Source organism: Carlito syrichta, unplaced genomic scaffold, assembly GCF_000164805.1.
Source record: "Carlito syrichta isolate Samal-C Ts95f unplaced genomic scaffold, Tarsius_syrichta-2.0.1 Scaffold315828, whole genome shotgun sequence".
NCBI lineage: Eukaryota > Metazoa > Chordata > Mammalia > Primates > Tarsiidae > Carlito > Carlito syrichta.
In genome coordinates, this window is record NW_007259924.1 from 200,485 (window position 1) to 215,469 (window position 14,985).

The window sequence follows — 14,985 nt, forward strand, 5'->3', positions numbered from 1 at the left end:
AAAAAAAAAAAAAAAAAAAAAGAAAGAAAGAAAGTGTCATGTGCTGTAGCAAATTCATGAGGCAGAACCCTCTGATGGCAAATTCATCCCAAGTCAATGGCAAGCAGTTGGTTGCTTTGGGTTCTCAAGATACAGGACAGAAACAAGCAGATAGGGAGGCAGAGCTGGGCACTGGACCAGCAACCTAGACCCTGCAGAGCTGGTCAGGAAGCCAGGAAGCTCTGTGGAACCCTCTTCTGGTTCAGACACAAGGTCTGTTGTACAGGAACACTCAACTCCTATCCCCTCACTGGGGGCATGTGATCCCCCACAATCCTCTCAGGTATTTGAGAGGGATATTTATTCTGTTCACTTTGACTTGGATCCCAACTCCCATGGAGTCACCTCTTCCTCAGGTTTAAAGTCAGACTACAGTGAATCAAATGAGAAAAACACACAGAAAAATTTTTCATTAAGGATCCTGGCAACATTTTGTAACCCCCTTTCCATGAGGGTTTCGGCTTGGAACTCCCTGTCCCACCCACACTGACAGGGGTCAGAGTAATGAAGTGGAAAAGATATGTTCACAATTTTGGCTGTATCTGCTTCCATCTCTAAGCAACCCAGCCCCTGGATTGTAGGGTGGCGGCCCAAAGACGCCACCTCAGCCTCTGGCCGGTGTTTGTGCTCTAGCCAATGAAGCGAGTTAAAGGGTTGTACAAACGCGAGGCACTGAGCAAACAGCCCAGAGTGTGCTGTCCAGATGTCGGGAGAGGCTGTGGCTCCACATGGCAGAAAGTGCTCTGCACCCATGGAGTGGCCTGGCATGGCCTCCAAGGATGCCACACTGGCTTAGGTCCTATGCTCCCTTGTCCCTCGGAGCCTCCACTCAACAGGAAAGAACCACCCATGTGCACAGACCTCTCAGGCTCTGGAGGGCTGTGGGCCATCTTCTCCTGAGCTGTGAGGAAAAGGCATTTTGCCAACTTAGCCCCCCCCATGGGGGCAATAGCTTATGCCGTGCAGTACCCCTTGGGACCCAGAAAGTCCCCCAATTAAGCTCCCATGGCAACATATCCTCCAGATTTCTAGGTTATCACAAAGCTACTATCTATGTCCCCAAAGCGGTTATAGGAGATTGGATTTAGGAAGCTCCTAAAGATGACCCTGAAGACTTCTTTGTCCCCAAAATTAGAACATGGCGGGGAGACACAAACAGAAAGTGCCATTGTGCTGCTAGCTCGGCATCTCTGGGAGCTGATCCTGACAGTTCTGCTTTTTAAAGGCCTGGGCTGTGTCAAAACGAGATTCAGCTCTGCTCAGCAGAAGTCTCCGCTAGCCCAAGAACCTTGCTCAACCACGCCAGCCCTGTACTCACTGACCTGCTTCTCATTTCCCTCTCAGGGTCTGTTCTCAAGAGGAGCAGGTGCTGAACAGAGGCCTCAGGAGACAGGGGAATGTCCAAGGAGATCTCTCCAAGCCAGGCTTTGCAAGCCATATGGTCTCTGTCACAACTACTTAACTCTTCACTATAGCTCAGAAGCAGCCATAGACAATACATAAGCAAATGGGCACAGTTGTGTTCCAATAAAGCTTTCTTTACAAAAACAGTCTGGATTTGGCCTGGGGGACAATGGTTTGTGGACCCCCACTCTAGATCCAAGAATGAGGATTTTGAAGGACACGCCACCAGCCTTTCTTACACAGATCCCTGGTAACCAATTGCTTTAATAGTGATCAGGCAATCTATTGCCTGATCACTACCCAGCCTGTGTAGCATTTTGCCTCTCAGTGGGACAGCAAGGAACAAACAGAAATGTTCCTGCCGCGGTGGTTTTTAGCCTTCACTCAGACCTACTGGAGGGTGATGAAAGCAATGGACTCTCCCCAAGAAAGACACACTTGAGCAGCACATACACACAATTCGTTTACATATCATTCCGAGGGTGTGCACAGCTCTCCTGAAGCCTATTCACGGACTATGTAAAGACATAAACACCCTAGGGTAAGATCCCTTCCTCTCTCAGAAAGAGAGCTAGTTTCTTTGTATTTGAAAGTGTTCTTATAAATCACTAAATAATAATAATAATAAAGAATGCTGTGGAAAAATGGACAAATAACACAAAGAAGTAATTTTGTGAAGCAATACAAATTATCAATAAAGAGGAGAAAGAGGCCGGGCTCGGTGGCTCAGCCTGTAATCCCAGCACTTTGGGAGGCCGAGATGAGTGGATTGCCTGAGCCTGAGGGTTCAAGACCTGCCTGGGCAACTTGATGAGACCTCATCTCTACAACAAATCAAAAATTAGCTGGGTGTGGTAGTGCGCACCTGTAGTTCCAGCTACTTGGAAAGCTGAGGTGGAAGGATCGCCGGAGCCCAGCAGGTTGAGGCTGCAGTGGCCGGGAGCGGCCATTGCACTCCAGTCTGGGCGACAGAGTGAGACTCCAACTCAAAAAAAAAAAAAGAGGAGAAAGGATGCTCTGTCTCACTACTAATTAAATAAATTTTTAAAATCATGGTATATCATTTTTCACTAGATCAGGTTGGCAAGTGTTTAAAAGATAAAGGACATGGTACTGGAGGCAGCATGGAGAAAAAGGCACTCTCATACATGCTGGGAGGCTTGTTCCAGCAGGCAACCTTTTTAGAAGACCATTTAACAGTAGATATTAAATTTTAAAACATGCTGATCCTGTGGCCCAGCAGTTCCACTTCCAGGAATTATTTTACAGAAATACATGTATAGGAATGTTCAGTTCAGCAGCATTCATAAATTGGAAAAGTTGGAAACCAACCCAAATGTCCATTAGCAGGAAACTGGTTGAATAAATTATGGTACATCTATATTAAAGAATAATATGGAACTGTTTAATAATGAGGTAGATCTCTAGAGTTTAAGATAATAAGGCAGATCTTTAAGCACTGACAGGAAAAGATACAAAAGCTTCATTAAGTGAAAAAGGCACGTTATAAGTCTTTTTTTTTTTTTAAAGAATAACATTGGTATATGCAATTTTTTTTTTTAGTTGGAGTCTCACTCTATCGCCCAGGCTGGAGTACAATGGCACACTCACGGCCACCCCAGCGTCAACCTGCTGGGCTCCAGTGATTCTTCCACCTTAGCCTTCCAAGAAGCCAGAACAACAGGCACACACTACTGCGCACGGCTAATTTTTTAAATTTATTGTAGAAAAGAGGTCTCGCCAAGTTGCCCAGGCTGGTCTCAAACTCCGCGGGCTTAGGCAATCCATTCATCTCAGTCTCCCAAAGTGCTGGGATTGCAGGCTGAGCCACCAAGTCCAGCCTATGCAATTTTTTTTAAATGCTGAAGAAATATATTCCAAACTGATGAAGGCAGGCTTACAGAGTTTTGGTTTACAATTTATATTTCTGAATGTTTAATTTTAAAAATAAAAACATTTTTGCTTTATAACTATAAAAAATAAGAAAAGAGAAAGAATCCTTATGGGCCTATTAGTCTCTCCTAAAAGTTTCTTGGGCACAACTTCAGAGTACATTTTAAAAGCTTTCTTAAAAGGGATTCATGGTACAGTGGTTTTTATCCATTTATCTTATGCTTTTTAAGACAAAACATCTTTCTGCATTTTGGAGTGTAAACTCTTCAAGTTCAAGGACCATCTTGTTCTTTTATCCCTGAAGTTTAGACCTGCCGTGACAGAGGCATAGCATGACTAAAATAATGGGGGTGATGCCAGGTTTTTATTTTTCATCTTGATGAAAGAGTTGGTGGCTTTCACACTGTCAAAGAACAAACAGAATCATGACTCCTATTTCACAATTTACACAACTATGTGGAATCTGTGTCCTTTTGACCGTACAAATATATTTTTCATAGTTTTGAAATTTGTTTTCCTAGGGGAATTTGAAAGAGGAAGAATGTATCCATTTTTCTTTTAAATTTATTTGGTTAAAGAAAAATCAAAATGCCCAGAAGGGCCAAGTGTAGTGGTTCACACCTGTAATCTTCAGATCACTTGAGCTCAGTGGTTCAGCTGGTAATCCCAGCACTTTGGAAGGCAGAGGCGAGTGAATTGCTTGAACCCGCGAGTTCAAGACCAGCCCGGGCAACTTGGCGATACCTCATCTCTACAATAAATTTTTAAAAATTTAGCCAGGCATGGTAGCACGCATCTATAGTTCTGGCTACTTGGAAGACTTAGGCAGAAGGATCGCTGGAGTCCAGCAGGTCAACGCTGACGTGGCCATGAGTGTGCCACTGTACTCTAGCCTGGGTGACAGAGTGAGATTTCACCTCAAAAAAAAAAAAAATGCCCAAAAGAGTACAAAGTAAATCTCCCTGGCACTAGCAGAGGCAAAGCGAACAGAGTTTCCAGATTTATATGTGTCATTCACATCCTGTGGACACCCACCCCGTGAGCATACCAAACATACACCCTGAGCCATGTTTTTCTCACCTAACACAGATTCACAGAACTTTCCATTTCCATGGATCTAGACCCAGACAGTTAATCCTTCCTGCCAGGACAAAGCTAACAAAGCAAAGTGTAGGAAGGGTGAACAGAAAAGACAGTGGGCCTGGCCTCTAGCTCACTGCCCGTTTTAGGGTCATGGAGATGCCAGCACCTCTTCAAGTTCCTTAAAAGAGGACCAGAAGCCGGGCTCGGAGGCTCAGCCTATAATCCCAGAGCTTTGGGAGGCCAAGGTGAGCGGATTGCCTGAGCCTGCAGGTTCGAGACCCACCTGGGCAACTTGGCGAGACCTCATCTCTACAATAAATCAAAAATTAGCTGGGCGTGGTAACGCGCGCCTGTAGTTCCAGCTACTTGGAAGGCTGAGGTGGAAGGATCGCCAGAGCCCAGTAAGTCGAGGCTGTAGTGGCCGGGAGCGTGCCACTGCACTCCAGTCGGTGCGACAGAGTAAGACTCCAACTCGAAAAAAAAGAGGACCAGAAGTCCTCAGAGCTCCGTCAAAGCTAAACAAAGGCCCCTCAACACCATGACTCCTGACTCATTAGCATGAGGAAAATTAGAAACCACGGGGCCCTGCAAATAGTTATGGTAGGTATTGTGTGTTAAAAACCGTGGATAAGCCGGGCTTGGTGGCTCAGCCTGTAATCCCGCACCTTTGGGAGGCTGAGGTGAGTGGATTGCCTGATCTCACGGGTTCAGGCAAGACCTCATCTCTACAATAAATCAAAAAATCAGCTGGGCGTGGTAGCACATGCCTGTAGTTCCGGCTACTCAGAAGGCTGAGGCGGAAGGATCACCGGAGCCCAGCAGTTCGAGGCTGCAGTGGCCGGGAGCGGCCTCTGCACTCCAGTCTGGGTGACCGAGTGAGACTCCAACTCAAAAAAAAAAAAAAACAAAAACCATGGATAGTTCTTTGTTTCTGTGATAGATCACTCAGTATTATAGATTCTAAATTCATCCAAGGTACTGCAAAGTTCATAATTTTGTCCTTTATGGCTATGTAACATTCCATTGTGTATAAGTACCATGTTTTTTTTTATCAAGTCCTCTTTCAGTGGACAGCACGGTTGGTTCCATGTTTTTGCTATTGTGAATAATGCTGCAATAAACATGTGTGTGCAAGTAAAAAAAAAAAACAACACAAAAAACAGGACAGAGGTCTCTCTGAAGAAGCTATTCTTACTATCTTCCCAATGGCCAGCTCTCAATGGCACCTTTGCCTGACCAGGCCAACCTGCAGAGAGAGTCATTTCTCCCTCTGGGGAAGACTTTTCAGTTCCTTCTTTGACTTTCATTTTCCTTCTTTCTTTCTTTCTTTCAATTTGCACCATTCTTCAGCCTCCCTCACCTTAAAAATAAGCACATTTTGTGACATCCTAGCACTTCCCACAAAAGGGTTCTCAGTGTCCTGAGGAAACATCTCCCTCCCCAGAAGGGCTGCCCATGCCCTGGCATTTAGGAAACCAAGACAAGAAGAAGCACAGGTGCTCCCCTGAGCTTTCTATTTGGTTCTGAACAAAGGCAGAGGTTGGGGTTGGGGCAATTCCAAAGGAGATTTGTTTTTAGGCTGCACTGTTAGCCAAAGCTTCTGGAGATCCTGGTGATGGCTGCCATAGAAATCAAGAAAAGAGTGGGTGGCAGCTTTTGTCTTCCTACTCCTGACTTTCTTGTCCACAAGGCTAGTGAGCTGCTTCATTAGTGCCAAAGTCCAGTCAGAAAGTGGGCTATGGGTCACTCTAAGAGCTGTGACCTGCTTCTTGCAGGACCTCTGAGCCTGGAAGGCCAGGCCACTTCACCAACAGCCTTTCTGCTGTTTGGAGCATCCAGGCATATGCAGTCAAATAGAAAGAAGGCAAGGAAATGGAAACAAGCTTCTGCTGCCTCAAGTTCACAAGTAGACAACTGAACTACAGATCTTCTTAACAAAAAAAAAAAATCAATCAGCTGGGCGTGGTAGCGCGCGCCTGTAATTCCGGCTACTTGGGAGGCTGAGGCGAAAGGATTGCCGGAGCCCAGTGGGTCGAGAGCGGCCACTGCACTCCAGTCTGGGGGACAGAGTGAGACTCCAACTCGAAAAATAAATAAATAAATAAATAAATAAATAAAAATCAACACTTACAGTTAATGAAGTGAAGGTCATGCACATCCCACCAAAGCCATTCAGAGCCAGGGAGATGAAGATGAGCACCGAGAGGGCTGTAGGGAAATGGAAAGCTCTTAAGGTGGGAACCATAGTTGACCTTCAGGGAGGCTGGGACCTGTCCTGCATGTAAATACAGGCTGAATGAATGAATGACAAGTCATCAGGGATGAATGCCTGGCTCCTGAGAAACTAAACCAGTCTCTTCTTCACCCTTCTCCTCTTGCTGCTTCACAGAGCTTGGGGTCCTACAAGTGGTGCATACCTGTTCTCATTTCTCCATTAACTTAGCAGCAGGCAAGGGATCTAAAGAAACTGCTTTGCAGCCAGGCAAGATGGCTCATGCCTGTAATCCGAGCACTTTGAAAGGCAGAGGGGTAAGAGGACTGCCTGAGCTCAGGGATTCAAGACCAGCCTGGGAAACTTGGTGAAACCTCATCTCTACAATAAATCAAAAAATTAGCCAGGTGTGGTAGTGTACACCTGTGGTTCCAGCTACTTGGAAGGCTGAGGTGGAAGGATCACCCGAGCTCAGCAGGTTGAGGCTGCAGTGGCTTTCAGCATCCCACTGCACTCCAGCCTGGGCGACAGAGTAAGACTCTGACTCAAAAAAAAAAAAAAAAAAAGCAGCTGCTTCTCTGCAACCAAAATTATAGCTTCCCAAAAATCAGTATATGAGCAGATGAGCCTGGCTAAGATTTTGGTGAATCTCACATCCCATTTTGGTGTTTGTTCTAAAAGTCCTTGAAACAACAGTTCCACCTGAATAGGGCTGTGGACCAAATGGCTTCTAAGCCATCCTTCAAGTGTTGGCTTGTGCTGACTCAAGAGGATCCAGATCACGACTCCTGCATGCTCCGAGGACCACGCACGCCCCTTTAGCTGGCCTGGTTCTTGACCTTTTCTCTCATGTTAGCATCGATGAGGCCATCAGACTGGCTTGATGTAGGGTTAAGATGGAACTTTTGCACAACCTGGGAGCTCCTCTCAGACTTCTGTCTGGGAAGGTTGCTTTCTGCTCTCTGATTCGGCTGTCTGATATAAGTAACTGAGTAAAGGCCCAACAGGTATCTTCTCTAACTTGAGCAGTGAACAGTAGACCCAGACCAGCATCTAAGAGCAGGTGGGCCTGGGAGGGCTTCTGGGCAATCGCTCCCCAGTCCCCAACAAATGGGTGAAAGGCATACTCACAGTCTGGGTTACTCGCTCCATATGCAATCAGCAAGCAAGAGACAGCAAAGCAGGCACTAAAATCAAGCAGAAATAGTACATTATTTATTATTACATTTTGACTTATTGTTAACATTATCATCATTTGGGGGAATCTACTATGGGTCAGAAGCTTCCAGAACATTTACATGCATTATTTAATTTAATTTAATAATTCTGGTTGGGCACGGTGGCTCATGCCTATAATTCCAGCACTTTGGGAGGCCAAGGCAAGAGAATTGCCTGAGCCCAAGGGTTCAAGATCAGCCTGGGCAACTTGGCAAGACCTCATTTCTACAATAAATCAAAAAATTAGCCGGGCATGGTGGCTCATGCCTTTAGTTCCAGCCACCTGGAAGACTGAGGTGAAAGGATCGCCTGACCCCAGCAGCTCGAGGCACTCCAGCCTGGGCAACAGAGTGAGACTCCAACTCAAAAATAATTCTAAGGAGAATAATTGACCCCAGTTTACTGGTAGAAAAGTAAATTTCATACAAAATCTAAAACTAAAGCTAACTTCTCCAAGGTCTCTTACCTAGTAAGTGGTTAAGCTGGAATTCAAGCTCCAAAGCCAGACCTTGTAAACACCATACTGTAATGCCCCCTCCCAGCCCCAGACTGAGAGGGCAAGGGCTCTGAAGTGACAGAGGGCACACCACACATTCCTCAGCTTCGTGCCTGCTTATGGGATGGATAGAACCCCACTGAGCACGGGTGAGATGAGTGGCTATTCTCAAATCCTAGGCCCTGCCCTAGGAACCAAGGACTCTTCAGCTCTGAAGAAAAGCAAATGGAACTGATTCTCACCCATCCACTTCAGAGTCACAGTCTCACTCACGGCAAATCACTGCCCTGCAAGGTGATTATTACCACTGGGAACTGGGCTCGACCCTGACCTGGGAGGGTCAGCTGCTTGGGGAACTGGCCCTGAGTCAGCCACACTGGAGCTTTACAGGCCAGGGACAATACACCCAGGGGGTACATGAAATGATTCACAAGGGTGCCAATATATTAGGACTTCCATGTTATAATTTTTAATTTCATCCATTTTCATTGATATTTTTGTATATATATCATAAAGTTAATAAAGGACATGGAACATTAAGAATGGCATATGCAGCCAGGTGTGGTGGCTCAAGCCTGCAATTCCAGTACTTTGGGAGGCTAAGGCAAGAGGATTGCCTGAGTCCAGGGGTTCGAGACCAGCCTGGGCAACATGGGGAGACCTCATCTCTACAATAAATCAAAAAAATTAGCCGACCATGGTAGTGCATGCCTATAGTTCCAGTTACTTGGAAGGCTGAGGTGGAAGGATCTCCTGAGCTCAGCAGGTCAAGGCTGTGGTGGCCATGAGTATGCCACTGCACTCCAGTCTGGGTGACAGAGTGAGACTCCAACTAAAAAAAAAAAAAAAGAATGGCATATGCAGCCAGGTTCAGTGGTTCATGCCTGTAATCCCAACACTTTGCAGAAGGATTACTTGAGCCCAGGAGTTTAAGACCAGCCTGGGCAGCATAGCAAGAACTCATCTCTACAAAAGAAATAAAAAAATTAGCTAGGCATGGTGGTTCATGTCTGTAATCCCAGTTACTCAAGAGGCTGAGGCAGAAGGATTGCAGTGAGCCATGATCGTTCCACTGCATTCCAGCCTGGGTGACAGAATAAGACCTTGACTCAAAAAAAAAAAAAAAAAAAAAGGCATATGTGTATATCTTTTTTGGGGCCAACCCCCCCAGCATATGTATATCATTTATAATTCCATGTGAGGTATATGCTGAAGATCTTTTTTTCTGGTGAATGTGTAAGGTCAGACTTTGAAAACCAGTTTTTTAAAAAATTAAATTAAATTAAAATTTTTTTGAGTCAGAGTCTCACTCTGTCAGCCAGGGTGGAGTGCAATGGCATGCTACTGCCACCACAGCCTTGACCTGCAGGGCTTAGGAGCTCCTTCCACCTCAGCCTTCCAAGTAGCTGGAACCACAGGCATGTGCCACCAAGCCTGGCTAATTTTTTGATTTATCGTAGAGATGAGGTCTTGCCAAGTTGCCCAGGGTGGTCTTAAATCCCTGGAGTCAGGCAATCCTCCTGCCTCTTCCTCCCAAAGTGCTGGGATTACATGCATGAGCCACTGGGCTAGGTTTTTTTTTTTCCTTCTTTTTTCCCCCCACATTAGATGTGTAAATGTGCCAAGTCATAACAAGGTTTGAGAGAGGCACATCTCACACATGAGTGTGGAACCCCAATCATCACGTTTGTGAACTACAAAAAGACTGGGACCCACCGTTCTTAATGACAAGCAACTCCAGATCCTCCCAGCTCAGCCTGGGACCCTGTGCTTTTTTACGCAGTATTGGCGCATTGTGAGGATCATGGTACCTACTGATTCAGTTGCAGATGAGCCAGAAACCTCACTCTGGACAGGCGTTTAGAGAACTACAGTGTACCTGATAGCAGGTACCAGGATTCCCTATAGCAGGGAACTCAGCCAGGGAGGTCCACCTGCCCACTCCCTGCCCCCCAAGGAACCCACACTGACCTGCCCAGCAGTCTGAGCTTCCTAGGACCGTACTTGTCCATGACGATGCCCAGGGGTAGGGTGATGGCACTGAGCAGGAAGGAGCCCACGGTGAAGGCCAAATTTAGCATCTCGTCCTGGGCCTGGCAGCTGAGCCAGCCATTCATCCAGCTCACCTCCTCGTGCTCCGGCTCTGCTGTACCCCCCACTGTGCCGTTGGTGACATTCTCTGTGTGTAGAGGGAGGGAAACCTGACCTCAGGGTGATCGTAGGGACTCCCAAAGATCAGAGAGGCAGATGCACATGCAGAGTCATCCCACTAGGAGTGCCAGGGCTACTTCTGAACCCGTCAAGGACTCAGGCTACCCCACAGCACGCTTGGATGTTCAATTGGCTCAAGCCCCCTGGAGTGAAAATGTAGAGGTTCTTAACTTTTGTGGGGGTCATGGACCCTTTGAAGAATCCAATAACAAAAGCTTTTCTCCGGGTTCCCAGAAAATGCACACAAAGTCTTGTCCACAATTTTAGGACCCTCATGTGTCCCTTGAAGCACCAGTGAGTCCCAGGTTGGGATGCCTATACTAGAGAATCTGACACCCTAGAACAGTAGACCTTAGGACCCAGCCTTGGCTGCAGGGCCCCAGTCTGGCTAGAACCTCCCGGGCAGCTCTGTCCATGGGAACAGACTACAGCCATCAGGGAGGCAGATCCTAGACCACTTGGGACGGATAAGCTGCTGGTCTTTCCACAACACCTTGGTTCTCCTCGGTCAGTCTGGGGAGACCGAATGGACCTCCTTGCCTCCCTTACTGGTAGGTACATTTGGCTTCTCAAACACAGAATCATATGCCACCTTCTCCCTGATATTTTCATTGTGTCAACTGCTACATATGCTCTTAGAACCTCTTTGGAAAGGGTTGCATTTTTTTAAATCATCCAAAGTGATCTGCTTTAGTTCACTGAGGTGCACTTTTCTTATTTTTCTCACTGGAGTTATTATGTTGCTGCCTCCGTCCCCAGACCCAGCTGGGTGCTGAGCCTCTGAGCCTTGTGTGTCAGCCACACCTGCATTGTAATCCCAGCCCTTAATGGCCCCCTCCAAAGTCCACCCAGCACCAAAATAACGCAAAAAGGGAGGGAAAAGTGCTGTGGCAGCTAAGGGCGGGAGGGTGGAGGATGGGCTGGGAGCATGGCTGAGGAGCTCTCCTGACCAGGACTGCTAGTTAAGAGATGCTGACTAATCCTGCAGAAACAGGAACAGACTTTGATTAGATGTGAGGTCACACAGGGAAAGTCAAGGCGATACTTTTCTTCAGATAACTGCCTACCTCCCAATTGCAGCCCTCTGGCGCCAGGGCTGTAAAGCTGAGGTTTGCAAAGGCTTGCCCAGGCTTCCCAGGGCTGCCCCAAGGTCACTGAAAAGGATGTACGTGGGGTGAATCATGCCACATGCCAACCTCTGGCCAATGAGATCTGCGGGGGGCAGGTTGATTGAGAGTGTGGTGCTGGGACCTGGACTCTGGGTTCTAGTTCTGGTTCCTCCACTTTCTACTTTATAATCTCCCTCTATCTCAGTTTCCTTATCTGTAAAATGAGTATAACATAATAACATTACCTACATCCTAGAGTGTAAGGAAAGATAAATGAGAAAATCCAGAAGCTTACAGTCATAGAAAGTGTTCAATAAATAATAGCTAAAATTGTTATTATTCTTCTTATTATTACTGTCACTGGAGGCTCAGAATAGGGATGATGAGACAGCTGTTGGCAGCAGAGCCAGACACAGTAACCAAGAGCACAATCCTATAACTGTATGTGTGGTAGTATGAAGACGTGTCTAGTCTCAGGCTGGGCTGGGAGTCCTGAAGGACAGGGACTGTGCTTTAGTCACCTCTGCGTCTCTAGTGTCTCACTCAAGTCCCAACCACAGCAGATGTACACTGAATTAATAAAAACAATGGAACCAGATCACAATGGTCAACAGGATCAAGAGGGGACTGGAAACAGAACATATAGAATCAAGTTGAATATAAAGGGATTTAAGGAGACTACAGCCACAAGGTTAGCCACCTGAAGCCACAGAAATAAAACCTAACAAGCCAGATTTCTGCCCCTACCACTTTCTCTCAGTTTTTCAAAAGATGTCCCACTATTCTGGCAGCCAAAACACATGGCAAATCAAGTCCTCTGAGTCCTTCAGGGTCCAGCTCAGAACTGTCACACACACTGCCTCAGCCGGCAGGCCTTAGCCACTCGCGTCTACAGTGGGGCAGCCTCTAGAAAGGCAGATCTGCTTCACAGGTTGGTGCTAGTTTCAGATGTCAGCTCTGCCAGCAGCAACAGGAACTGGATCTCAGGTTGGGGGAACAGGGTCTCCACAGAGCAATGGCATTTCCAGGTCAACATGCAGGTGTGAGTAGACCAGCACAGATGTGACAGAGTGGACAGGTAGGGAAGGCATGCCAGGGCCCAGGATGGCTGGCCTGTGAGATCTGACAGGGGCCACTTACTGCACATGGGATAACTCTGGGCTTGGCGTGCCATAGGCTCTGCTGCCTCAAGCAGGGAGTGTAAGGGCATGAGAAGCGGAGTGGGTGAGGCAGCACTCACTGCCTATGAGTTGGGGCACCAGGGTACCTCCCTCCATTACCCCGGAGAGGCCCTGTAGTTGGATCCCTAAATCCATGTCTTTTCTCATCAAGAGACAGAAGTTAAAATTCCAAGGCACTGTGCCCAAGGCAATCTCCCTGATTTGCTAGAAATGGGAATAGGGGTAGGTATTTCTTAAATTATTTAGAGATCTGGTCATCCCATAACTAGACAGGGGGCTGCCCCAGAAGAGAGTTCAGGGTAGAGGCAAGCGTATCTGTCCTTCTCATTGTTCTCCCTTGAGCCACTACACATGGGACCTGGGACCTCGCACTTTCAGCCGCCAGCCTTCTCTCCTTAAATAGATCCCTGCCAGTGGAGCTACCTGGCCCTCCATCTCCCTGCCTCTAGGCAGTGATGTCTGGCAACAGATGAGCCTGGGGGCTGAGGGGCACTGAGTGGCTTCTCTTGTCTGCTTATGGAGCAATTCCAGATTCTCCCTTGCTCATGGGGTGAACGAAACCTCTGGTGAGCCCAGAAGCTTTGTTGTCAGCAAAGAGCCCACACAAATCATCACTGAACCAGCAGATCCCAAACACAGTCACACCCAGGCTGTTCCTCTCCCTCTACTCCCACCTGGGCCACTGTGAGACAAACAGATGAGTTTCAGGAAGTGCGGAGCCCTGGGATGCCCCTCTGCTCCCTGCCTAGAGCTCTGGCCTCGCCCCAGCCCAGCCTGCCCTGCTCCTCACCTGCACCTTTTTATTCAACAGACGCCTCCTCAGTGGGCAGCCAGAGCAGCCCAGGCCAGCCAGGGAAGATAAACCAAGACAGGACAGGAGCTGGTGTGGCCAGAGTGTGCTGAGTACAGGAACAGGGCTGCTTAGGAGGAGACCCAGGGCCAGGGAAGAGAGAACAAGGCTCTGCACTGTTCGGCCCCACTCACAGAAGACTCCCAAACAAAATCTTCACAGAGAAAGCAGGGGAGACAAGAGGTGCTGTGATCCCATTCAGGCTCCCCTAAGCCTTCCCAGGTCAAAGAGGGGCCTCCTCCACCCTGAAGAAACAAAGGGAGTGAAAACCTAGATTAGTTAGCTGGATGATGCTTGAAGGGGTCAAGGGGCATGTGGCTTGAGGCCCCTCTAAATTACCAAGAGCCCCCTTCTCTGACTGGCTGCTTTCTGAGCTCCCCTATTCCAGGGTGCAGGCCCCTGGACAGCCCTGCCCGTGGTGCCTGCCCCGGGATCTCCTGTCTCTCTCAAATCCTTAGTTTATCCGGCGACAGGAAGCAGTGTCTCAGTCCAGCAGGGGAGATATAGGTGAGAGGTCGGCACAGACACAGAGCAAACAAGAGACAGGACACAGACAGTCAGAGGTCATCCTGGGCTAACCAGCGCCCAGGCCCCTTGCTGTGGTCACTGCAGCAGCTGCCGTATGCAGAGTCCCTGTGTCATTTAGCACCCTTACGCCCACCACATATTCCCCATGAGGATACAGAGTGTCAGAGCAGGTAAGCTGCTTGCCCAGGGTCTCATATATGGCCTGTGGAGAGGAAACTGGACTTGAATACAGGCTGTCAAATCCCAGAGCTTCTGCTCTCAACCTTCAGGCTGTGCTGATGGTGTCCTACCTAGGCAAGAGGCATGCTGTGTCTCAGAGAGCAAATGCTGAGAGAATGGAGCTGGGAAAACACTGCCACACTGTGTTGGGGACAACACCAGGTGGCCATCAATACTGCCCGGTAAGAATGGGACTGCCCCAAGACCCTCCTACGAGGTCCCTGAAAGACAACCCAGGGGGATAGGACCTTTATGAGCCACTAAGAAGCCATGGGAGGCCAACGGATGTGTGTGAGGGAAACTAGGCCATGAAACGAGGAGGAGGAAGGCAGGGTTGGCGGGGAGAGCTGAGGGCACCAGCTCTTCTCTGAGGTACATGCTGAGACCGTGAGCACCAGCCTCTAGACCCTTTTACCCATTGCTACAGAATGTTTTTAAAATTCCAAATAAACTGGGGGGAAAAAATCAAAAAGATCCTATTCACAGTAATACAAGTGAAAGGCTGGATTTTTTTTTTTTTTTTTTGAGTTGGAGTCTCACTC

General features: G+C 47.8%; 1 protein-coding gene across 3 annotated transcripts in view; it reads right to left on the minus strand.

Moving 5' to 3' along the window:
* The window catches only part of SLC43A2 (solute carrier family 43 member 2), a 45,273-nt gene that overhangs the window by 24,978 nt on the left and 5,310 nt on the right, over positions 1 to 14,985 (minus strand). For all 3 annotated transcript variants that reach the window (XM_008073366.1, XM_008073369.2, XM_008073367.2), the window contains exons 3-5: positions 10,317 to 10,524; positions 7,763 to 7,818; positions 6,551 to 6,627 (exon numbers count right to left, since the gene is read on the minus strand). In XM_008073366.1, coding sequence (XP_008071557.1) covers positions 6,551 to 6,627; positions 7,763 to 7,818; positions 10,317 to 10,524 — 341 coding nt within the window. The remainder of the gene's footprint in view (positions 1 to 6,550; positions 6,628 to 7,762; positions 7,819 to 10,316; positions 10,525 to 14,985) is intronic.